This window comes from Megachile rotundata, chromosome 3, assembly GCF_050947335.1.
Source record: "Megachile rotundata isolate GNS110a chromosome 3, iyMegRotu1, whole genome shotgun sequence".
NCBI classification, from domain to species: domain Eukaryota; kingdom Metazoa; phylum Arthropoda; class Insecta; order Hymenoptera; family Megachilidae; genus Megachile; species Megachile rotundata.
This window is the reverse complement of record NC_134985.1, coordinates 6337849-6363445: the sequence shown is the minus strand read 5'-3', so window position 1 is coordinate 6363445 and position 25597 is coordinate 6337849. Positions and strand designations below refer to the sequence as shown.

Below are 25597 nucleotides of genomic sequence, written 5' to 3'. Positions count from 1 at the left end.
ATCTTTAGAAGTATTACCCCCACACACATGAAAGATGTATGAAGAGAAGCACAAACTCACCAAGTTCTCTCTACAAATATTCAATATATGTACCTTTATTGACATGAGATACGTCCACATGATAGTCAAATTCATTTCGTACCTTTTGTAGCATAGTCCTGTCAATTGTCTGCACCGCAGTATACTGCGTTCTTTAAGCTTAACTAAGGACTACGATAATGGGAGTACATAAATAAGGTTTTTGCAGGGCGTTCAATCAGGGAGGTCATGGAAACAAAGCTAAGTTCTAGGAGAACAACGCATCAATGCTGCAGTGCAGACAATTGACAGGATTATGCTACGAAATGTATGGAATGAGAGTTGGAGTGTTTGTACAAACTTGGAGAGTTTATAGTTCTGTTCAAATATCTTTCATGTATGTACGTGTAATACTTTTCAAAGTATAGTCTTTTCAAGATGAATGAATCACTTATGTTAGCTCTGCATAATAATATACAATATAATAATATGAGCACTATAAAATGATATACCATAACTTATGTAAATATCTTCTATTTTTCTATAATATACTAAAAATAAATTATATTTATCCTTTAGCATACAAACAGTTTAAAGAGTCTTTAAGAACATTTATTTTACCTGTAGGGATTAAATGAAGAAACACATAAATGATGTGTAAGAATCGCCTAGCCTGCATTCAATATCATTTTGTCTAAGATAATAGAAATATTATCTAAAATGATAGAAACAAAGGAAACATTGCATTCTCTGTCAGATAATGGAAACGTTAACAGAAATAATCAAAGCAGAATTGCCTTATCGCAATAAACATTTCTACTAAAAATATGGTACACTGAATCATCTAACGTAGGAACACTTCAAGACACACCTTCACCTTTGCAGTATAATGTACCTACATTGCACACACGCTGTTAATGATTATTGAATGTAAAACTTATCATCCACAAAGAAAAATAAAATATGGCAATAATTTTTCGTACTCAATACGTTCCATTTTTTAGAACTAAATTATAGTTCATTTAAAGGCATATTTCATGGAATATTTGTACTATATTTAATAATTTAGACAATACCTACTTATACATTAATGAAATATAGATTTTTCCTTATAAAGTGGCACTTAATCATTCTGATCATTTGTAATTGGCAAATTCGTACCATTCTAAAGAATGTGAAAATTTAAATACATTTATATTATTTACATAAAATTTATAAAATTTATATACATAAAATAGTTTCTTCTTGTTAAGAAACTAACATCATCGAAGCATACGTAAAGTTCCACATTGCAGTTCTTCAGGAGAACTGGAAGTCTTTTCAAGTGAATCACGCAAGAATCACGGATTTGAAAAGGAAAGCCGCTAAGAGTTCCAGCTATTTCTCCGAGGATTTACTGTCTTAATACAAGAAAATGGTTAGGTTGAGTACCTAATGCGATTCGAAGTTAAATTTAAAATCGCAGGTAGCTATGGCCACAACCTTTCCACATCTGACATCAATCAGAATTCTCAGCCGCGATTTCTACCTCAGCTATTTTAAACAATGGTGTCCATTCCGCGATCTCTTTGAGTCGATGATGGTCAACAATGCGTCGATACCAGAGGTAGAAAAATTCCATTATTTAAAATTAAGCGTTACTGGCGAAGCAGCGCAGCTCATCAACAATTTAGCAGCGCAGCTCATCATTACCGGTGAAAATTTCAAACCAGCATAGCAAATCGTATCTGATCGTTACGAAAACTGCCTCGTCCTTGTCGACACTCAATTGGAGTTATTGTTTTCGCTCAAAAGGTCATCACGGGAATCGGCCGCAGAGTTGAAGCGGTTATACGATTATAACGGTTATAGATTTCGTTCTGGAATAAGGAGGAATACTCTAAGTGCGAGCAATCTCCCTCCGAAGCGAACGGCAAATACGAGAGTCATTTTATAAGCTTACTCGTGACCAAAACGGTCGATTTGTCGTGAGTTTACCTTTCACTCGCGATGTAGCTAATCTCGGGTGCTTACAACAGCCTGCGTATCGTCTTCTTTGTAACACCGAAAAACATCTTGCTACAAATTCAGTCCTGCATTACGCGTATTCGCAATTCCTGGAAGAATACGAACGACTTGGTCACATGCGTCGCGTTAATTTCAATAGTGACCATTCTTCCACCTCGGTTATTTGTCTCGTTACGGTATCTCTCGTGACACAAGCACGAGTACAAAAATTCGACTCGTATTCAATGGATCGCATTGCACTTCTTTTGGCGTGTCGTTAACACGTTCCGTGCCACGTGTACCACCGGTGGTACACGGTAAACCTGGTCGTCAGGCCACGTGTACCGCCGGTGGTACACGCAGTCATATTTATTCAATGCGCTGAAAACATATATTTTATTACAAATATAATTCTGTAAACTATATTTCTACCTAAAAAATGAAGCATTATACAAGATACAGTATAGAACAAAACACATAAGTTTATTTAATTGTTATATATACAATAATTAATAATTACATTTAATGGTGCATTTCGTTGAAGCAAGGGAGGCATAAAGACGGCTTTTTCGAGCAATCGCTGCAAAACGTTATTACTCTTATAGTTTTTTGTCTTGCTACTTCAGTTCCGAATTTTTTTACATTTTTTTTATAGCAAGAAATGAAAATAAAATAATAAAAGAAAAAAAATTATAATAATGAAGTAAATAATAGAAACTTGTTTTCCAACAGAAACAAATGAAAAACAAAAAATGTTATCTCCGTATATTTACCTACTCCTTCTTTTGTTAAATAATTTATTTTATTTCTCTCGTTTTTTATTCAACAAATTCGAGTGCAGCAGGTTTTTTTACTAACCGAAAAGTTTCGAACTGACTGACTTTTGCACTCGAACTGATCGCAGCGCCACGTGTACCACCGGTGGTACACGATGTGATAACTGCTCTAAACAAGAGAACTAATTATTTATTGATGATATAATGAAATATTGTGTAATAATATATCGATCTTTAGTTAAAATATCAAATGGCCTGAACGACAAGTCAGGCAAAAATGGCTTGGCACGGAACGTGTTAAATGATTGCTTGCATACTGGTCCGAAAATACAAACTGACCTCGCGGACGTTATATATGCCTACGCGTTCTATGCCGATATTGAAAAAATGTACCGGCAAATTCGAGTAAACAAAAATGACCAAAGCAAGCAATGCAATTTTTGGAGACGCGAGATGTCAGCTCCCGTGTGCGATTATGCGTTTGCCACTGTTACTTACGAGCTTGCATGTGCACCTTATTTAGCGCTTCGATGCTTGCATCAGGACATCCCTCCTTTTTCTGAGGAAAACAAACTTGTTTTTTATACAATCATGACTAAGGAATGTAAAGTTATACAAATTAATCTTAATAGATCGCCCACTGCTCTAGACCTACTTTTAAATAAAATGCATAGGGATAGTATTAGTCTGGCAATCATTAATGTGCCACCTAGCTCCATGGGAGGCAACGTCACCTTCTGGAGCGAGGACAGAAATGCTGTTGTTATGGGGCTAAACTTACAAAGGGAATTAAGGTACAGGGGAGATGGTAAGGGGTTTGTCGCCTGTTCGTTTGGCGATATAACCCTATTTTCTGTATATATCTCGCCAAATAAGCCGTTGAAAGAATTTGTGGAGAATTGGGAGGCGTTAGAAGAAGAGGTTAGAAGGATATTAAGGAGAGAAAGAGAAGGGAAGATTCTAATTGCGGGTGACTTGAACGCCCACTCGGTTCGTTGGGGCAAGCCTAAAAAGGACAGGATAGATCCGAGAGGCAAATACATAGAGAATTGGCTCGACGAAAACAATTTTATCTGTTTAAATAAGGGCGGAACCTTAACCTTTGAGGGGGGAAGAGGAGCTTCCAGCGTAGATGTAACACTGGTTTCGGATAAATTATTTAATTTTATGACAAACTGGAGAGTAGAAAAAGAAATCAGCTATAGCGACCATAAATATATTACATATAGTATAGATAATGAGGATTCGCTTACCTGTAAAAGGAAGGGGAGCTCTGTAGTGGAGACTGGTTGAACCCTTGGAAACCTGAAAAGAAAGAAAGGATTAATACTGAAAGAATTAGAAAGGTTATGTATAGATCTAAGAGAGTGGTATATAGAGGATATATGTTGGGATCAGATGGAGGGTAGGATTAGTGATTTAATAGGGAGTATATGCGACAAGTATAAACAGGGAAAGGCGGTGGAAATAGAAAGAGACACGCCTATTGATGGGACGAGGAGGTGAAAAAGGTGTGGACTAACTGTAATAGAAGCGCTCGTAGAGTGACTAAACTTATCTTAGGAAGAAAAAAGAGACTGGAAAGAAAGATTATGAAAAGATTATAGAAAAGATTATAAAAAGATTAAATGCTAGGAAAAGCTTATTAAGGAGCTGGACCAGGATGTGTGGGGAATGGCGTACAAAATTGTTTTTTTTTTTTTTAAGAAGTTCAAAAAAAGAAATCCCCCCTAAGCTGGGAAAAGAGAATAAAGGTATTGAAAGGACTTTTCTCGGAAGGAGAGACAGTCCCGGAAATTTCGGAGGCTGCACTCGAAAATATTAAAATAAATGCAAGAGAAGATCTCATGATTGGCAAAGAGAAAATGCTTATTGCAGCAAAAAGGATCAAAACAGGAAGAGCCTCAGGTCCGGATAATATACCGGGCTAGGTGGTGAAAATGTTGACACTAGAGAGGGGGGAGGAAATGGCAGAAATCCCTTCCTACCCCTTCCGTATGCTTAAATTTCCAAAGAAGTGGAACGAAGCAAGAGTGGTTCTAATACCGAAAAGCGTAGACATGAATGATAAAAAATTTCGTCCGATCTGTCTAATCAATGAAGTTGGAAAATTGTTCGACAGGATCATCGCCGGTAGAATCGAAAGATTCTAAATTAGACTCTAATTTTACTCTAAAGAACATTTTGACCTTTCTGAGAACCAATATGGTTTTAGGAAAGGGAAATCTACGGTCCATGCACTGCTAGACCTGAAGGGCTTCGTGGCAAAAAAAAGAAATAGGAAGGAGAAATAGTGGGAATTGCTTTAGACATAAAGAACGCTTCCAACTCACGAATTTGGGACACAATCCTGAAGACGATCAAGGGGATGGGGGTCCCGCTGTACCTCCAAGCCCTCATAAATTCGTATGTTGAAAACAGGAAAGGAACGGTGTTGCAGGAGGGTGGAAGCTACACCTTCGATGTCAGCAGGGGAGTTCCAGCAGGGCTCGATCCTCGGGCCTCTGTTATGGATTTTGACTTATGACGTAATTTTAAAATCATGCATGGCAGCGGGACTCGAGGCTATCTGTTATGCAGACGATACCCTGATCCTGCTGTCTGGAAAAAAGTCGGGGAAACAATAATAATTATTAATAACGCGCTTGAAAAAATAATAGAAAAAATAGAGGAACTAGGATTGCAGATTTCGCCAAGCAAAACAGAGGCGCTTATCTTTGGTGCTCTATCAAATAATAAGGAATGGTATCAGCAACCAATTTTAGTCAAAAACGATAGAGTACAGCCCAAAAAGAAAATCAAATATCTTGGCGTAATCATAGACACATCATTCAATTTCAGAGCCCATCTGGAATGGACCGAAAATAAAGCGGAGCTTATGTTAAGCAATCTAGACAAAATTACATCGAATTTAAGAGGCCCGAGAGCCAAAAAGAGGGCAATGTTGGCATCAGTGGTCGTTTCTATAACCTTGTACGCAGCATCGGTTTGGGTGGACGCGCACAAATTTAAGAGGAATTCTCATATTATCAATCGAATTTATAGGAAGAGTGCACAACTAATTTCCAGTGCATATAAGTCCTCGACAGGGGGCGCGACGGGGGTAATAGCGGGTCTCCCTCCCCTGGATTTGATAGCAAAAAATAGAGCGGACTTTTTTAACAATTGGCAAGATATGATAAGAAATAATGAATTAGTTAATAACGCAATGAAGAAAAGAACTAAAAAACTACTGGAAAATAACATGTATGATAAATGGCAGGCAAGGTAGTTCGGTAGAGGCCCACAGAACAGAGGTGCGTGGACCAGGAGGATTCTACCGGACATCATTAAATGGAAAAATAGGAAACACGGCGAGGTCGGATACCACCTTACTTAGGTGTTGTCCGGACATGGGGCATTTAATTATTATCTAAAAAGGATTGGAAGAAGGAAAAGTGCGAAATGCAACTATTGTGGATACGCGACAGATGATGTAGAGCACTCAATTTTCTACTGCAGGCACTGGAATGAAATTAGGGATAAATATGGGGTCCCTCCAGGAGAAGATTTAATGAGAACGGATTTAGAAACTTACCTTCTGGAAAGTAAAGATAAGTGGACGACATTTTCCGCATATGCTAGGGAAGTATTAGAGAAAAAGAAACCAGACGATAGAGAATTAGGATTTTAAACAGAGAGAGAAAAAAAAACAAGAACTGTGCATACATCTATTAATTCATTGATTCATACTTTCATATACTTATTTATTACAGCAGTTATTTACTTTACCGATCTACAGCAGCTATTTACTTTATCGATCTACATTACCTACTTTTGTTACGTCCCTGGAGAAGTTTTTTTTTGGTTCCCTTCAACGTCACGACAATCTTGTATCCACCATTTAGAATAGTTAATTACCGACAGTGATTGCCAAAATTACCTACAAAGGCTACGTATCGACTATCGATCCTATTAGATTCGACCGTCGGTAATCAATATATATATATATATACATTATCATTCATATTAATTGTCTCATAATTTCGATTTAGAATAGGTAATATTTTCTGTAAAAAATAATTGAACATTAAGTTAGAACGATTAGAACAAGATAATGTATTATTTTATTTATTTTTCTAATAAATAGTTTTATATAAGAAATTTCCGTTACGCTATGATGTGCCTACGTGCCGCGATAGTCGCCCGAAATCCTTGAGACCGGCGCTAATCCTAAAAAAGGATAGCGATACTATTTCTATTTACGGCATTATTGACCATTAAATTAATTAATTAACTAAATCAATTTATACACGTAAAGTTGTAGACAATTATATTATATGTATTATATGTTACGAGCGCCCGTAGTTTGGTGGGGGTACAGGTGATCGCGATACCTCTAACCGAAATTTGCGAGCAGTCCTCGATAGATTAGCACGAATAGAAGAGCGATAGTGGCCAGCGTTATGTTTATAGTTATTTTTCATTCTCTTTATATATATATATATATTTATATTAATAAATAGTAATAAGAAAAGTTCTGGCGTGCATTTAACCTAACAACAAAAGTCAACCAGTATTAAACTATTCTTGGCCGGAACCACAATTATTTTCTTCAATTAAAAAGCTGTAAATCGGAATAAATTCGACTCTCGTAGAATTCGTGCGCAGTTGATTAGAAAAGGACAGAAAATGTATTTTTCGCTAAAACACCATTGTACTACTATTTTAATATCGAACTGTTAGCTAGAAATTAAAGAGCAACATTTAAAATATAATTAAACCGTTCAATTTTATAATTAATGTGTAATAACGAAGTTATATGAAAATTTAGATATTCTGGGGTCACAGAAATTCCAGGAATTCGGCGAACCTGCGAGTATAAAAGGGCGAGCGAAACCCGTCTAAGCAACAGAACAGTTTTCGAAGTCGAGCTAGTCGCAACTCTCTCTGATAAGAATATCTAGGAACAATTTTCGCTGTCAAGAGCCGCAACGAATCTTGATACTTGATTGGTCAAGCGGGTATACGCCATTTAGATACTTGGGCGTGTGATACTTACCCTGTCAGACTTATATTGTTCACCTGATTCTGGTATCGTTAGGTCGCTTTAGTAGCTGGCTAACGCACAGCTCCCCAATTAAGCGATCTGGTTTCGGCTGTCAGTATTCGTTTTGGCTAAAAGGGTCATGAACCATTTAGTTGTCGAGTCAAATCATAAGAGTAATTGTTCCGAAGAAATAATTCATTAGATACAAATAAATTTTGGTCATTTGAGTTAATAAAGAATACTGTTCTCGCTTTAGCGTAATTTACGTAGTCGACTACACCGCGTTAGATAGTAGAATAAATCTGTCTAATTTTGTGAAAGCGTATTTAGGTGCGCTTAGAGAATCTCACTTAGGTCGAATTCCTCGCGGCGGTAGATTACAAAGCGCTAACATTATTAATTTTGTAAAATTTCAATTATATAAGTCCAGAAACCGAACCACACTTAGGTAGGATTCATTATAAATTATAAACGTGTTAATCAAGTAAAATCTTGTCATTGCGATAGCTTCGAACACGAAAATCGAATATATATAAGGAATATCAAATTTAGTTAATATTACAAATGCGAAGTTTGCTTTATCAGAGATCTGATTTAGATACGATCCAATATAAAGTACTAACCAGCGAGTTTTATATCGTTAAATTCACGATTGTCTATTGCTTAATTTGTCAAATTCTATTATTTCTATTATTACCATTATATCAAGATCTATTTAGTTTCTTTATTCTAATCAATCATTTATAATTTGTATACTTTTCTTTATTTGTTGTTATTGTTGTTTGTTAGTTTCATTTCTTATCGTTATTGAATAAATCTAATTGTTGAAAGATATTGACCTGTGGATTTCACTCCTTAACCGCACACCACACGAATCCCACAATCTTTATTTGCGAAATCGAGTCGTTTAGGGGTAAAAGCCGCTCTTTACCTTTTAGCTCTTGTAACTATCTGAACTTAGGTTCCAGCGTTGTTACACTTTACCGAGCTATGTATTTATTTATTTAGCTACTTATTTATTTGTGTATGCATTTATTTACTTATTTATTGGTTTACTTATTTATTATTTATTTATTATTTGCTTATTTATTTATTTATTTAATTACTTAGTTTATTTATGCAGTCTTTTTAAGTTCAGTTATCTCTTTTGTACGTTTCTTTTACTATTTCTTACTCTCTTGTTCATATACTGGTTTTCTTAGTTAATTTTATTTATATTTTATTTTATTTTATTTACTTGCTATTTATATCTTATTTATTTATTTATTTATTATTTTCTATTTTTCCCTGCTATTACTCTAATATTTTCCCCCTCTCTTGCTTAGTCTTCACTCATTTAAATATCTTTTATTTACTTACTTTTTCATATGTCTATTGTTTCATTCTTATTTGATTTTATTTATGTTTAGTTATATATTATATGGTGCTTTTTATTTATTTTTATTTATTTACCTATTTGTTCTGCCTCACCTGTCTATTGATTTATATGTCCATTTATTTATTTATTTATTATGTTTTATTTATGCTTCTGTCTAATTTATTTCTATTTGAAATTTTCCTATCTAGTCTCCTTTTAAAACCCACTTACCGCAAATTTACGGTTTCCTTCGTTATCCGTACATAATTATGCTTTTGTAGAAAAACCTCCCGTTCGAGGACCATCTCCCCACCACTGAAAATCGAAATCGAAAATATTTTAATAGTCTTTTAATCTTCTGGGTCGTTTGCACGATTCTACGAGGGATAGTATATCCACAGAAAACTGAGAAGAATTTGTTCGGATCAAGGATGATAATGAATTATCTGAGGGATAGGACCTTTTCTCAGATTTTATATTCTTCATTTTAGAAAATGAGCATTCGCATAAATACGTTGAACCAAACATCGAAAAAATTCGAAGCCCAAAGAGACCTTTCAGTACCCAACATAATATTATAGTGAAATGTATTAATCCCTGTCTATTTTAAATTTAGAAGATATTTATAAAAAATAAAGATAGGACTTATCTCTATGGTACTCTGTGTAGCATTTCGGGGGTGATTTTAGCAACAACGTTGTGGTTGCTGGCTACCACTTTCTGCAGGATTGATACTACTTCATGGTACACCTTATACTGAAACAATTAAAATAAGTTGAAATTGTTAAGCTGTATAAATACATAATCTAGAAATATATAACAACAATGAATAACAGTTATCATACGTTTAAATATCTCCGGAGAAAAAAGTCCAATGGATTCAAATCTGGAAATCTTGGGTCCCACGCAACTGCGTTGCCACGGCCAGTCCACCTATCTTTGAAAGGCTTCGTCTAGGTATGACCTGACAATCGCGGTATAATTGACAGGCACACCATCATGTTACAAAAACATGAGTACATTTCCTCTAAATCTCTAATGTAATTTTTTTCAACAGAGTCGGAAGAATATATTTCGCAAAAATTCTGTATGCTGTCCCTCCAATCTGTTTGCCAAAGTGTACAACCAACAGTTGTACTCAGCGCGTGAACGAATGCTTCCGTATGTCCCACTTATGTGAATTGTGGGTATTGAAACACCCTTTTCTCTTGTAAAGAAGGCTTCATCTGTCCACAAAATACATGAGAGGAATGACGGATTATCTTAAAATCCATCTTGAGAAATATGTAACAATAATGATTAACAATCATACCTTCAAGTATCTCCAGAAAAAAAAGTCAGGTGGTATTAAGTCGAGGGACCTTAGAGTTTAAATATGTCCTGACATTTGCAGCGTAATGGGTAGGAGCACCATCATGTTGGAAGAACATATTCCTCCGAATCTCTAAAGTAATTTCCTTCAACAGTGTCGGAAGAACATATTTTGTAAAAATTCTGTACACTGTCCCTCCAATCTGTTTAGCTAAGTGTACAACCAGCGATTGTACTCAACGCGTGAACGAGTGCTATTGGATTCTGTACGTCCCACGCATGTGAATTGTGGACAATATGTTTAGCAGAATGTACGTGTCTATGTGCGTGTCTTTTTGATTTGCGTGTGTTTTTTTTTGTTATTTTTCTTTTACGTTGCTTCCTCTCCCACGAATGCTTCCTCTGCATTCCTCTCTTATCTGAGATACTATACCAATCTGTTTAGCGAAGTGTACAATCAACGGTTGTGCTCAGCGTTCCACACATGTGAATTGTGGGCATTGAAGCGCCCTTCTCTTGTAAAGTGGGCTTCGACTGTCCACAAAATTCTTGAAGACTCCATTCACCGGGTGAAATCTTCTGGGTCCAAATATCATTTTCGTGAAGAGCGCGGTGTATCACGGAGCGATGCATAGTGAAAGAAAAGACAAAAATTTTATTAATAGCTGTTTTCATATCTTAATAAGATGTTTTATGATTTTTTACATTATTTATCGCAAACGTCGGCTGACGTCACGAATGCTCAAAGCACCGTCGCGTTCAAATTCTTCGAGCACCTCGTCCGTTCATACGACAAGAATATGATAGAAACATCCTGTATCAAATCGTACAGGATGAAACGAGCCGCTCGAATATAATCTGTTCGCTAATTTGCAAAAACATCTCGCAGTGGAAGGATTCGTACTACGATATTGTTCTGCGTAGCGTTCCGCAGCAAGCACCGCGTTCCCGTCATAGGGGAACGGCGTCCCAGGGGCTGTAGGTTGCCTGAAAACGTCCACAGTATGGGTTTTGGCAATCCCAGGTTTCCTGAGCTCCTTGTATACCGTAAACCTGTGGTCATGTTTCGCAGGAATGGGGGCCTTACCTTAGCTGGTTGAGCCACGAGGATGAATACTTGCATAATAAATCCCTAGCCCCAAGCTCTGGCTGCGGTGTGAGGGTGTGCACCACCCATGGAGTATGACTTTGGTTGTCCTATGCGCGGGTGCGTAACTGAAGAAAAGGAAGAAAAGAAAGTAGGTTTTATTAAAGTAAGGTGTGAAAAAGGTAAAGGTTTCTAAACTACACTAAGAGAAATCAAAAATAAGATTGACATAGGAGATGCTACTATAAAGTGGATTAGACAAACGCGGGAAGGGAAAGACATCCTCTTTTATGCCGATAACCTACCCGGTTTACACAATTTAGCTAAGAAATTTAAAGATGCCGACATGAAAACCGAGGTGGTTATAGGGAAAAGGAAACAGATTATGTTTACAGGGATAGATATAGACATAGAGGAGGAGGATATAATTGACATACTGAAAAATGCGTACCAATTAGAAGACTATAGAATTACCTTTTACAGGAAATCCAGTCAGGGGAACAACGCTGCATGCGTTGAATTTCCACACAAAACGGGAAAGGACCTGATTAAAAAAGAAAAAATTAGACTAGAATGGACTAATTGTAAAATTAAGAAATATTAAGACAACAGGAGGTGCATCAAATGCGATTTGAGGACGCATCTCTCTTGGACTTGTAAACACAAAAATGGTGTTTGCTACCTTTGTGGCAAGGAGGATCACCTGAGCAAGGAATGTACAAAACTAAGGGCAATTAAGAGAGGGAGAGAGAGAAAGGAAGGAGATCTCAATTGTATATAAGGGAGGTAGCGGAGAAGAAACTGAACTCCTGAGCCCCGTTACAAAGGAGATAGAAAACATGAAGGGAATATTGGGGAAAATACAGGAGAGACAAGAGACAGATAGGAACACAGAAAAAAGCGGAAAAGGGAAAGATTCCCCTAGACTCACAAAAAAAATAGGGGAAAAAAGACTGTGGGAGTATCAAGGAAAAAATGTACGATTAATAGGAGTTCAAACGGAAGAGCCGTATTGTCATTCCACACCAAAGTGGAGTTATTGTCACTCCACTGAATTTTTTTTTACTGACATTTTCATTTTACTACCATGATTTGAAAAAAGAAAGATTAGTAAAAAAACAAAGACAAATGTGCTATCATTTCGCTGGCAGTATTTGTATATTTCTTCTGCTTGCTCAGAAAGCTAGCAAGGTCAACCATATTTACTAAGAAGTTCCTTCTTTTTGTCATGTAACAATTAGAATGGTATGTATTACATTAAAAAATTCTAAGTAGTTTTCAAGAAATTAAAGATAGCACACATGTATACATGTGCTATCTTTTTGTTCAGGACTGTATTTAAGGAAAAGAAGACAGGGTAAGGGAGATAAAAGATTGCATGCATACTGGTGGGATGAGGAAGTGAGAAAGGTTTGGTGTAGATGCAACAAAGACGCTTGACGAGTAAGGAAACTAAAAAAGAAAAAAAAGAGAAGAAAGAGAGATTTTATTATGACAGTGGAAACCTATAATAGAGATAAAAAGGAGCTTAAAAAAATTATCAAAATTAAGAAGAGGAAATGTTGGGAAAAACTCATGAAGGAGCTGGATCAAGATATATGGGGGATAGCATACAAAATAGTATTTAAAAAATTTGAAAAAAGAAATCCTCTTCTGAATAGGGAGGAAGGAATAGGAGTTACAAGAGAACTTTTCCCGGAGGGTGACTCAGTCCACCGGCTCCCTGATACGATGTTGGATGAAATAAAAATAAATTCGTGTGAAGAATTGACAATAGATAAGGAAGAGATTATTCTGGTAGCGAAGAGAATTAAGACTGGGAAGGAGCCGTGCCCGGATAACTTACCGGGGCAGGTGGTGAAGATGATAAAAGACATCCAGAAGTTTAAAAAAGAAGTGGGCTCACCAAAGGAAGTACAAATCAAAACAATGGGAATGGCAAGAGGCGGGGGTATTTTAGTTGAAGTAGACGGGGACAAAGGGGTGGACGACTGAATCCAACATATTAGTAAAAGGATTAGCGAGAAGGGTAATGCTAGAAAATTGGAACCCAAAGAGGGGATTAAAATCAGGAAGATTGATTTCCCTCTTAGGAAAGCAAGAGGTCAAAGAAGCTATTTATCAAAACCTTAATATTTTACCCCCGGATAATCCGGTGCTTGAAAATATTGAAACCGTCAGATTGATAAGGGAGCAGGGATCATTCCAAACGGCTCTCATTAAGCTCCCCATCAATCTGGCAGAACAATTGATATAAAAAAAAATTATTAAATTAGGCGGGTCAAGATGCAGTATTAATCGATATTCTAAAATTTAGTGGTGGATATGCAAGGGCTACGGGCACGCGTCAACAGAGTGTAGGAAGGATCCAAGTACACCAGTAAACAACATAAAAACGAACGAGAAGAACAAAGAAATAAGAACGAAAAGGAAGCAGGAAAAGGATGCAATAACGGAACTTGAATCAAGGAGCAGAGAAGAGGAACTCATGCTAGGTAAGCGTACTTTTGTAGACATTGAAATGGACAGGGCCAGGAAAGCCATACAAGACATTGACGAGCTGACATTAGTCAGCAATGATGACGAATACCTAGAGTCGGATAGATATAGGGATATTTTAGTAACACCAAGGAAGTAAACTCCTTTATTTATTTATTTTATCGTTGTACTTTTTGTTATTGTTTTTTACACAAGGATACTAAGCAGATTTACAGTCTATAGATTCTAGAAATGACAGACAAAGTTAAAATTATTCAAATTAATCTAAACAAATCGCCCACTGCTTCCGATTTGTTACTGAATAGTATGCGTAAAGACAACTTCTCGATTGCGATTATAAGCGAACCACCAAACTCGTTGTATAGACAGAAATGATGCCATTACGGGCATTAATCTTGAAAGGGAATTAAATTACAAAAGAGGATGTAGGGGTTATGTCGCCTGTGCATATGGTGACATAACCTTAACCCCTTGCCGTATAATTTATTTGCCAAATGCGTCAATCAAAACTAACTATTCATAGCTATGATATTAAAACAAATAAAGAAAGTTAAAATGTTGTGAGTATTTTATATTTAGCAATCTCTGACTATATATATTATAGTTGGACGTAAATTTGAAGTTGAAGAGTATTACAAATTTTAACAGGATTTGTCACATTTGAACTATGAGTGCGTCACGAGTGAGACTCATCAAACTACGGCAAGAGGATAATCTCGATTTATTTCTCATCGAATAAATCTCTAAAAGAATTCATGGAGTGTTGGGATATCTTGAATAAGGATATTGAACAAATAATGAGAAAGAATTGTGAAAATATATTAATAGATGGAGACGTAAACGCACACTCGATTCGGTGGGGGAAACCTAGAATTGATAGAGTAGATTTACGAGGAAAATTCATAGAAAACTGACTTGATGAAAATGTTTTTATCTGTATAAATAAAGGAGGGAAGCTTACCTTTGAAGGGGGCAGAGGTGCGTCGAGCGTCGATGCTACGTTCACCTCGAATATATTTTTCAGCCTGATTCTCGAATGGAAGGTAGAAGATGAAATTACTTTAAGCGACCATAAGTATATTACATATGTAATAAAAAACGACTCACCCAGAGAAATCCGGACTGATGCCAATGCGGAAGGTGCAGGCTGGACCCTTAAAAACCTGAAAAAGAAAGAAGAATTAATACTAAAAGAGATAGAATTGTAGAGAAATTAGAAATTTAAACACAGAGGATACGGAATGGGATACTTTGGATGATAAAATTTGCGATATGTTAGGTAAGATTTGTGATAAGTACCTTAAAAAAAGAACGGGCAAGAAGGAAAAATTCTCGCATGCCTACTGGTGGGATGAGGAGATTAAGGTAGTTTGGAGCAAGTGGAATAAGAGTGCTCGTAGAGTTTCGAAGCTGAAAAAGAAACAAGAAATAAAGATTAGGGAATATAGAGTCGCTGTGGCGAATTGTAATAGATTTAAAAAAGAGTAAAAGAAAATGATAAAAGATCAAAAAAGGAAATGCTGGCAGAAATTAATAAAGGACGTAGACCAGGAGATTTGAGAAGCCGCATACAAAATAGTTTTTATAAAATCTAAGAAAAGGAATCCCCCCCCCCCCCCCCCCAAATAGAGTCGAGGGGAAAAAAATAATTAGAGAATTTTTCCCGAAGGGAGATCCGCTACCTGGTCTTCCAAGTTCCGAATTAGATAATATTAGAGAATCATCTAAAAAAGAACTTAAAATTAGTAAAGAAGAAATTATAGTCGCAGCAAAAAGAATTAAAACTGAAAAAGCCCCGGGTCCGGATAATATACCGGGCCAGGTGGTTAAAATGGTGGCATTGGGAAGGGGTGAGGAGCTGGCGGAAGCCCTCTTCTGCCCCTTTCGAATGCTGAAATTTCCTAAAAAGTGGAAAGAGGCTAAGGTAGTCCTTATACCAAAGATCTCAGACAATGAAAATAAAAAATACCGCCCCATTTGCTTGATAAGCGAGCTCGGAAGACTGTATGAAAGAATTATATCCAACAGGATAGAATCATGGCTAAGGAACTATAAATTAAATGATAACCAATATGGCTTTAGGAATGATATCCTTGGTCCACGCGCTGCTGGACCTCAAGGGCTTCGTAACCAAGAGGAAAAGTAAAAAAGAAAAAATAGTGGGGGTAGCCCTGGACACCAAAAATGCGTTCAACTTTATTTGCTGGAATGCAATTATTACAGTGATCAAGGGGATGGGGGTTCCCTTTTACCTCCAAACCCTAATTTTCTCGTATTGATCTGATCGGAGGGGCACGGTGCTGCTTGAGGGCGGCAAGTTTTGAGATAAGCAGGGGAGTTCCCCAGGGCTCAATTCTCAGGCCCCTGCTATGGGTCCTTATATATGACAAAGTTTTAAAATCGTGCTCGGCAGTGGGCCTTAGGGTCATAATACTGGCGAAAATAATAAATACTATTGAAACGTTAGGACTGCAAGTATTCCCAGGTAAGACAGAAGCACTCATTTTTGGAGCGCTCTCAAATAACAAAGAATGGACGAAACATCTAATCCGCGTAAAAAACGATTACATACAGCCCAAGGAACAGCTTAAATATCTTGGAGTGGTAGTAGATACTTTACTAAATTTCAAAGACCATTTAGAGTGGATAGAGAACAAAGCTGAGCTTACCTTAGGGAGCATTGCTAAAGTTAAGCCAAATATTGGGGGCTCGAGGGCCCAGCGGAGGGCCCTGCATGCCTCGGTGGTGATGTCTGTTGTCCTTTATGCGGCACCGGTGTGCGTGGATACCCTTAATAAAAAAAGAAATATAATGATAATAAATAGAAAGTGCGTACAGCTTATAAACTGTGCTTACAGGTCCACTTCAGGGGAAGGGGCGGGGGTTATAGTTGGGCTCCCTCCCCTTGATCTTATTGCCTCGAGTAGAACAAAGATTTTCAATAAATGCCAGGAGTTACACGCACAAGATGTAAGAATAACAAACGAAATAAAAAGACAAATTAAGACGCTCTCAGATACGGAGATTTTAATCACCTATAATATAATTAATACTTTATACCCCATATTCTTATTACAGACTAAAAGAGACCTGAAATCTGACCTCAGATTCTGGGGTGTGTTGGTTTTTAACAGAGGATGAAGTTAGTGGTGTCCTGGCGAAATTAGGGGGAGTTGACATTTCCCCCCTTCTTCCACCTGGGTACGGTAACAAAAGTACTTGGGTATTAAGGAATTCCCCCCTCCCCCCCAATTTCTTAGCTAAGGATTGTAAGTATTGTTTTTTAATTAATACAGGGTTTGTCCAATAAGTATCCGGACTGATTTTTTTCTGCTAGTTTGGTAGGTCAGGGAGCAATCTCTATTAGCTAGATCGATGCGGAAAGTTGTTATGTATAATAAAAATCTAGGTTCATTTGTTTTTCACCATTTGTTTCGTTTATATCGTGCTTGAAGTGGAAGCATATTTAACGTTCGCGTCGAGAATCAAAATGCAACGAAACATCGAGCAGCGTTGTGCGATTAAATTTTGCGTTAAGCTAAATAAATCTGCTACGGAGACATTTAATATGATTCGTCAGGCCTACAAGGATGATTCCATGTCCAGAACGAGTGTTTTTGAGTGGCACAAAAATTTCAAAGATGGCCGTGAAGACGTTGAAGACGAGCAACGCGTTGGACGACCGTCGTCGTCCCGATCCGATACGAATGTCGACAAAGTGCGGGAAATTTTGAATTCCGATCGCCGTTTAAGCATTTGTTTAATTGCACAGGAATTAAATTTAACGAAATCCACTATTCATTCTATCGTAACCGAGGATTTGCAAATGCGAAAAGTGTGCGCTAAATTGGTTCCGAAGGTTTTAACAGAGGAACAGAAAGAACGCCGTGTGACGATTTCTCGTGAACTTTTAGAATGTTTGGAGAGGGATTCAAATCTTTTAGACAGAGTGATTACCGGTGACGAAACATGGATTTTTTAATACGATCCGGAGTCAAAAATACAAAGTGCTGAGTGGCACACAAGCGGCTCTCCTCGACCGAAAAAGGCTCGCATGAGCAAGTCAAGGATAAAATCGATGCTTATTGTCTTCTTTGACGCAAAAGGTGTTATCCACAAGGAGTTTGTACCTGCTGGACAAACAGCGAATGGCCAATTTTACGCAGAAGTGCTCGAACGTTTGAGACTTGAAGTACGCCGCGTACGAAGGGAGATCGCGAATTCCTGGATGCTCCATCACGACAACGCGCCAAGTCACACGTTGTTAATTGTGAGACAGATACTGACGAAGCATAACATCACAACACTACCCCAACCACCCTACAGTCCAGATATAGCACCCTCTGATTTTTTTCTGTTCCCTCGCATTAAAAGAAGCCTTAAACGACATCGTTTCGGGACGATTGAGGCGGTTCAAGCGGCTTCGACGGAGTGCCTGAACAGTCTTACGCTTGCCGACTTCCAGGAAGCGTATAAACAATGGAAAACCCGCTGGTAACGGTGTATTGATGCAGGAGGGGCATACTTTGAAGATTATTAACTCAATGTACGTATATTTTCAACGCACTTCATTTTAAGACATCAATCCGGATACTTATTGGACAAACCCTGTATACGGATAAGTTTTACTATTAACTTTTAGACAACCCCAATTGAGCGTTTTTATTATTTATTGACGTGTTAGTATGCTTAACTAGAATGTATGACTTGATGTGGCATGTGGGAAGCATGTGTGTGTTGAGGATGTATGTGGTTTTCTGTTTTGTGTGTGGATCTTTTATTTTTTACTTTTTAGACTTCTTAACATACTCAACTAAACCTAACTCCCTCATGAAGGTGGGGCCACCTGTGCTCCCACAGGTGTGCGTACCTTTCATGGGGGCAACTGCCATAGCCCGTCCCAAGCCGGGTTGAGAAAAGTAGAGGGGCCTAATTTAACCTAACCTGTTTGTCCCCTACCGGCCACCCAATGTCGGGGGTGGAAGAGATGCCGAAACGCGATTACTCCACCCCCGGGCTGAGGAACCCCAACTCAGCGGTGGTTTCGGTCCCAAAAAAAAAAATTCTCAGCTGGCTTCAGCAACACCCATATAAAAAATGAAAGACCTTTGTCGCCAATTGGGTATCCGAAATTCAGACATCGTTGCCTGAAGCAATCTGGCGTTACATTCCGTCGGCAGGAAACCCGGCTGGTATAGCATCTCGCGGCCTTTCGAGAAAAAGGTCGTTGTCTTGCAGCATTTGGTGGAAGGGACCTACCTTTTTATCCAATCACGATCTCAACTTGGATAATTACCTTCTTTCAAATTTAGACACGGTTAAGGAAGCTCGCGTTTCTAAGCTAGTCTGCTCTACTGTTACTACTTCCTCCTTTTTAGAAGAATTTATATCTAGATATTCTTCTATAGAAGAATTGTGCAGAATAACATGCTGTTGTCTTCGTTTTGAAAAGAGAAAGAGCGAGAATTGTTCACCTCAGCTCAATAGTAACATTGGTGTCAACGAATTGCTTAATACTCAACTTACCTTACCAAATGTATACAACACCTTGAGTTTCCAGTAGAAATGGCTTTACTTGACCAGTCTGCTTCTATCTCTCGTAAACCATTGAACAGGTTAAGTCCTTTTCTGGACAAAAGAGGAATTCTTCGTGTAGGAGGGAGATTAAAACACTCACTTTTGGATTTTCAAGAAAAATCTGGGAAGCTGCTGTTAAATCACTGAATCTCCATCTTCGAAGAGTAGTAGAGGACACTATTCTTGCTTACGAGAAATTCACTACAGATCTTGCACAGATTGAAGTGTGCCTTAACTTGCGACCTTTAGCGCCTCTCTAGTTTATTGCAATAACTGACTTTTATCTTTGAATCACTCATCACGCATAATGTGTAGTGGGTACATAGTGAGGAACTTTTGTAAATGAATTGATGTGGAAAAAAGGTGGACATTTTTAACATTTCGATGCTACGGACTGGACAATCGTGGTGCTTGTGTGATTGTGCGTTTGTTTATTATGGGTTCCGAAAATTGTACCATTATTATACGGAAAACATCAAATATGACAGTCACCCTTTTTACTTGACGATCCCATAGAGCGGGTATTGATATGCTCTTATGGATTTTAGCGAGTAAATAGGTTTCTTGTCATATGACGATGTACTTCAAAATTAGTGAAGAATTCTTTCATCGTAAATTCACTCATGAGGTAAGCGTCCAAGTATTCTTTAATTTTATACCGTTAAACAAACAGTCATTTTTTTAATTATCAAAAAGAAACTGCGCTTGACCTTCACATTTATTTTCGTTTCATCCACACAATGAGTTCCGTTAATAAATTTATACTTATTAATAGTTGTGAATTTTATAACTACTTACCCCCTTGAGTGGTTGATGCGACTTTAAACAAACAACCAAATAAATAAATAAATAACTACGTACCGGCTGACGTATTACCGATGATGGTAACTATGTTACCGCGCGATTTGTTTGTTTACGACCATGGTCAACCATCACGCTTACATCCGTCGCTCTCGCATCTGGGCACGCGCTATTCTCGCGCTCTAATTGGTCAGTGTTTTTCATTAATAATTCAAAAACTAAGCTTTAACCAGCATTTTGGTACAGGAAAAAGTTGTTCAGAATCACCCCAGCTACCATCCCCTAAAATTATGCCCACCAGTAGTCGAACACCCTGTATATGGAAGATGTTTATAGACGTAAACAAGTATTAATAACTTTAATAACCTGTAAAAATAAAAATTATTAACAGTGCAAGCAAAATTTTTAATCACGGATGGATCCCGACAAATCTATCGTACGATGCCCCTGGCACACGACGTAACACGGGCAGTCTAGAGCGGGAGTGGGGGTACAGTAAGCGGTTACTCAGGAATCGCCCCGAAATGTGCAACTAATTTGGAGCACTGCTTTATAGGAAAGGAAAGGGTTGAAAATGCTTTTAGTTATTTACGATTTACCAGCGTCCAGAAACTTGTGCGATTGCGTGATCTATGAGTACAATTGCATTTAGCTGCAATTGTTAACCACCGACAAAAGTCGATGGGACTGCACTTTACAGTACAGTAGGACACTGGACCGTTGCAACATTTATTATTTTTATCATTTTTTATTTTCAACCCGTGAACAAGTCAGCGGGACTGCACACTATTTACTCGTGTGCAGACCGGTGTCAAGCAATAATTGTGAACTGTACTTTACAATATAGTACGACACTGGACCGTTGCAACGTTTATTATTTTTATCATTTTTTTTTTCAAATCATTTTTTTTTTGAACAAATGCAGACTGGTGTCGAGCAACTCGTGTTATCGCATGATCCACGAGTACAATTGCAGAATGCAATTGTCAACCATCGGTAATGGTCGATGGAACTGCACTTTACAGTGCAGTGCGACGCTGGACTGTTACAACCTTTGTATTGCAGGGTGTGCACGCCTAAGTGTAACAGCGCGACATTTCATGAACTATTGATATCACGAAAAAGTGTTTATATGGGAATTGTGGGGTGAAAGGGGCTCTATGTTTTGGCGTAAACAAAATTTGTTTAATATTATCGATGTAAAATATATGATGGTGAAGTTTCGTTTTTAAATGGAACTATATATTTTTTTCTCGATCAGGCAATAGTGCTTTTCAAGACGAATTCATCAAGGTTTAATGTATTTACCCGATTTTTATTAGTTTTTAATATATAATGCTTAGAAATTTACTGATTTTCAACAGAAACGTCACGATTTGAGTAGTAAGTCATAAAAATGGTCTTATTGTTGCAGTAAGTGCCGCATGTTAGACTCTGCCTGACGAAACCGACAGCGGGGGTCTACAGTTAGAACGGCAGGTCCGAAGAATACGAAATGTGAAAAGTATTGTTCATTACGCTTTAAGATTTCCGCATCGAGAATGATTCATTACTAAATTAAAATTAAATAAACGTACATACATCAATTTTTTTATTTTTCGTACCATATGTTTTACATTTTTATCAATACGTAAAAAAGTTTGCCATTTCTATTTAGCTAATTGAATTATGTGACATGTGTGATGCCATGCGCAGTGACATAGCCAGTCTAGAAACCTACGTTGTAGTTATCGACCGATTTATATTTTTATCGACATTGTCGGTAACTTGGCCAATTGATTGATTGATTATTATTGTGGGCGTCGACTACTATGGTCATTAGTATTGGCCAAAACTGCCAAAATAGATGAAAAGTACTGCGAGCACTGCTATCAGATAATCGTTGAACTATATTTCACGGCTTACGGCCATTTTGCTTGAGTACATCAGCATCTGTCTCACTCATGCACCTTCGAAAATTCGAGTTTATTCAGTGTAGAGTATTTATTACTATCTAAGGCGACAAGAGCACCCTGTAGTGAAGTCCACTGATGGGTGCTATACTCGTAAAAACTTCATTTTCGCAATATTCGAGCGTCAAAGTCGAATCCACGAAAATAGAGTCGTCTTTTTTACACCAATGCGATATGCGAAGGAGACGGGGCGATTTCGTAGATACGACTTTGACGCTCGAATATTGCGAAAATGAAGTTTTTACGAGTACAGCACCCATCAATAGACTTTCCCACAGGGTGCTCTGGTTGCTTTAGACAGTAATAAATACTCTATACAGAATAAAGTCGAATTTTCGAAGGTGCATGAGTGAGACGGACACTGATGTACGCAAGCAAAATGGCCGCTGCGGCATACTCGCCTTAAGGGTGATTTTTACCACTTCAAAATGGAAATAAGTACGTAAAAAATACGTATCAAATATTTTTTCAAATCCTATAACATACGAAAAGTTCATTAAAATCAGCGTATAATGTTTGAGTGATGTCCCTAGTTAAACCTCGATCTGCTATGCAAAATATAATTGGTAGATATGAATTAAAAAAAAGATTGTAACATAATTCAAGAAATGAACGACCACGAAAAATTAGTCAATATATTGGCCGAGTTATAATCAAACAAATAAAGCAACATTCAAATATAAATACAATAAATTTGTTTAACACCTTAAAAATAATTTAAATATTGATTTAAAATTTTAGTTTAATAATTTGAATATTGATATGGATTTCCGTTAGTACTGTGCGCAGTTTTTTACGAAGAATATTATAATGCAGTAAAGTAATTTTTACGGAAGAAAGTAAACTTAACATTTGTGAATATGATGAACACTGTAAGGTGAAGTGGGGTAAGTTCGTAAACGAGGCAAGTACGTATACAGGCTATTTTTATTACAATATGAACGAAATTTCTCCATTTAGTATGTTTGTTCCTTTGTTTTGTTTCACTATATCCCCTTTTATATTTCAGCTAAGAGTACTTGTTTGCAGTATAGAGTACTTGCATAATGCAGTAAAAAGCAGTTTATAGCAGATTCGTTAATAATTCTGCTCTTGCCTCATTGCGCATGAAATAAAGTTTCAAAGTATTTAACTTCAAGTTACGCTCTCACCCCATTTCCGGGGAAAGTGCAGAATAGTTGACATTTTAAACAATTTCCTATCAAATTCAAAATGTACAAGGAAAATGAAGGTCCTAGTTAATATTAATCAAATAGTAGTAATTGTGCAAAGCGTTTGATATCGACAGCGTTAAAATACCAACTTTACAAAAACCAGTCTGCACTTACCCCACTTCACCTTACTTCTTTAGCGAATACGGGTTCTAATAATTACAAAACCAAAGAACATCCTTCAAAATAATAATTATTTGTTGACTTTAATTTTTGAATGTCAAATAAGCTTAAATTATTCCATTTCTTGTGATTTCGTAATAATTTATGAACTATAAGAATTATTGTTTATATATCTCTATCGATTTTGTATTCTTTTTTGTTAATTAAGTTATAGAAATAATTAATTTATATCTATATTATACCTATTTACAGAGTACGTGGAATTAGCACTAATTGCTAATAATAAAGTAGTTAATAAACAACAATTCCACGAAGCTTTGTTTGTGGCTGATTCATGTACGAAGGCTTTCTATACCGGCTGTAATTATTTACAGTGAAGAACAAAAGTATTCGTACATGTAAAATATAGAAATAAAAAGAAAAATATTTTCTATATTATTAAGTATACTTAATTATATACAGATGTATATTAAATATTATACTTACAGCAACAAATGACCCAAAACCGAAGACAATAATAAACCTCGTATAGCGATTACTTATACAAGCCGTTAGGAGGAATTCGAGTCTCTGCTGTAAATGTATAGTTAGCCATAAATGTGAAATTCCAAAACTTTTATGATATGCTGGACAAGTAATTATAATCATAATTATTTCGTGTTTAGTGTCATTTTAATGAGACGAATACGATGGTAGAAGTTTCATTCACAATAAACCAAGAACAAAGAAATTTGATTTTTGAATTTAAAAGACAGAACACGCAGGAATCTTTCATATTTGCCGAACCTAGATCCCTCTTTGTTTTTGTGTTGCTATCGTTTTTTCATGTTCGGCTAATTACAAAGAATATAGTTCCTATCCTATAGATGTGAAATTCCAGACCCGAAGTTTTCACTCTTATGGAAAAAACACTGTACATAATCCCAAATTGAGAGAATTCCATAATCTTTGAAATTGTAAAAACTAGTCAGGTTTTTTTTCAAAATAAACATATATTATATAAGTATATTAGAGAGACCGAAAAATAATCAAAATTTTGTTTGCTGATGAAAAACATTGATTTATTAAAGAAATCTTAAGTGCTAATCAACAAAATAATTTCCATCATTTTCTAAACCTTTTTGTCAGTGTAACGGCAATTGTTCAATTCCCCTTTTAAAAAGTTCTATAATTTTTTATTGAAAAATTTTGAAGTCATCGAAGAAATTTTGAATACTTTTCGGTAACCATCATATAATTGTATAATAAATTCTAAACATATGAAATCAAAAGGAAACACTTACTAATAAATCTTCTTTTTAACATTTCGTTTGTCGGTATGTAGATCTTCGAGTTCATCATTAAATACATTTTACTGACAAAGAAAAGAATACAACACTTACATACCATTAGATGAGAAATTATAACCAGCTAAAAGTTTTAACCAGTTGAAAAATAACACTACTTGTGTAGTTTAACTGCTAGGTAAATAATGTGCACACTTTATAGAAAGAAATAGAAATTAAATTTCAGTAATCTAGCGACACAAACGAATTAATGAGTGTAGAGTCTTTGTTCAAATTCATCATGACAATTCCTTCGACTGTTAGACGGACGAAATGACTTCCTTTGTAGTTTCAAAAAGATTCTCGCTGTCCTGTAGATGGCACTCTCGTGCGAACAGTTAGTTTTGAAAAATCATAACGTCAATACGATACGTAAGCATCCGTGAATGGTTTTTTCAAAAGTATAATGCTTCCTCTTTCCTTTTCTCATACTTTCCGATGCTTCTTCTTCGCACCTATTTATACCTGGATATTCTAAACGTAATCAATCGAATGTTCTGGAATTCTTCACCGAGTTTTGAAAGAACGTTACAGTTTAACATATT

The 25597-nt window shown here is 36.7% G+C and overlaps 1 protein-coding gene and 1 long non-coding RNA gene across 11 annotated transcripts; both read right to left on the bottom strand.

Annotated features, from left to right (window-relative positions):
• Nucleotides 1–1811: 1811 nt before the first annotated feature.
• LOC143264157 (uncharacterized) lies at nt 1812–25554 on the bottom strand. Of its 8 annotated transcripts, XR_013037678.1 has the most exons (4): nt 24214–25513; nt 4034–4085; nt 1996–2114; nt 1812–1877 (listed from the first exon to the last, which is right to left on the bottom strand). It is a non-coding gene; the product is annotated as an uncharacterized LOC143264157 (long non-coding RNA). The 8 variants fall into 8 exon arrangements; XR_013037679.1 differs by having other exon boundaries at nt 1812–2114; XR_013037680.1 differs by lacking the exons at nt 1812–1877; nt 1996–2114 and adding an exon at nt 3083–3339.
• Nucleotides 10977–18362, bottom strand: LOC143264156 (uncharacterized). 3 transcript variants are annotated; one of them, XM_076530018.1, is made up of 7 exons: nt 16733–18362; nt 15363–15473; nt 15171–15226; nt 15025–15088; nt 12039–12108; nt 11565–11692; nt 10977–11464 (listed from the first exon to the last, which is right to left on the bottom strand). In XM_076530018.1, exons 1-6 carry the CDS (start codon nt 16742–16744, stop codon nt 11610–11612), a joined length of 396 nt encoding a protein of 131 aa, XP_076386133.1. In that variant the 5' UTR covers nt 16745–18362; the 3' UTR covers nt 10977–11464; nt 11565–11609. The 3 variants fall into 3 exon arrangements, with proteins under 3 accessions (XP_076386133.1, XP_076386132.1, XP_076386131.1); XM_076530017.1 differs by having other exon boundaries at nt 10977–11692; XM_076530016.1 differs by lacking the exons at nt 10977–11464; nt 11565–11692; nt 12039–12108 and having other exon boundaries at nt 12647–15088.
• Nucleotides 25555–25597: the final 43 nt, after the last annotated feature.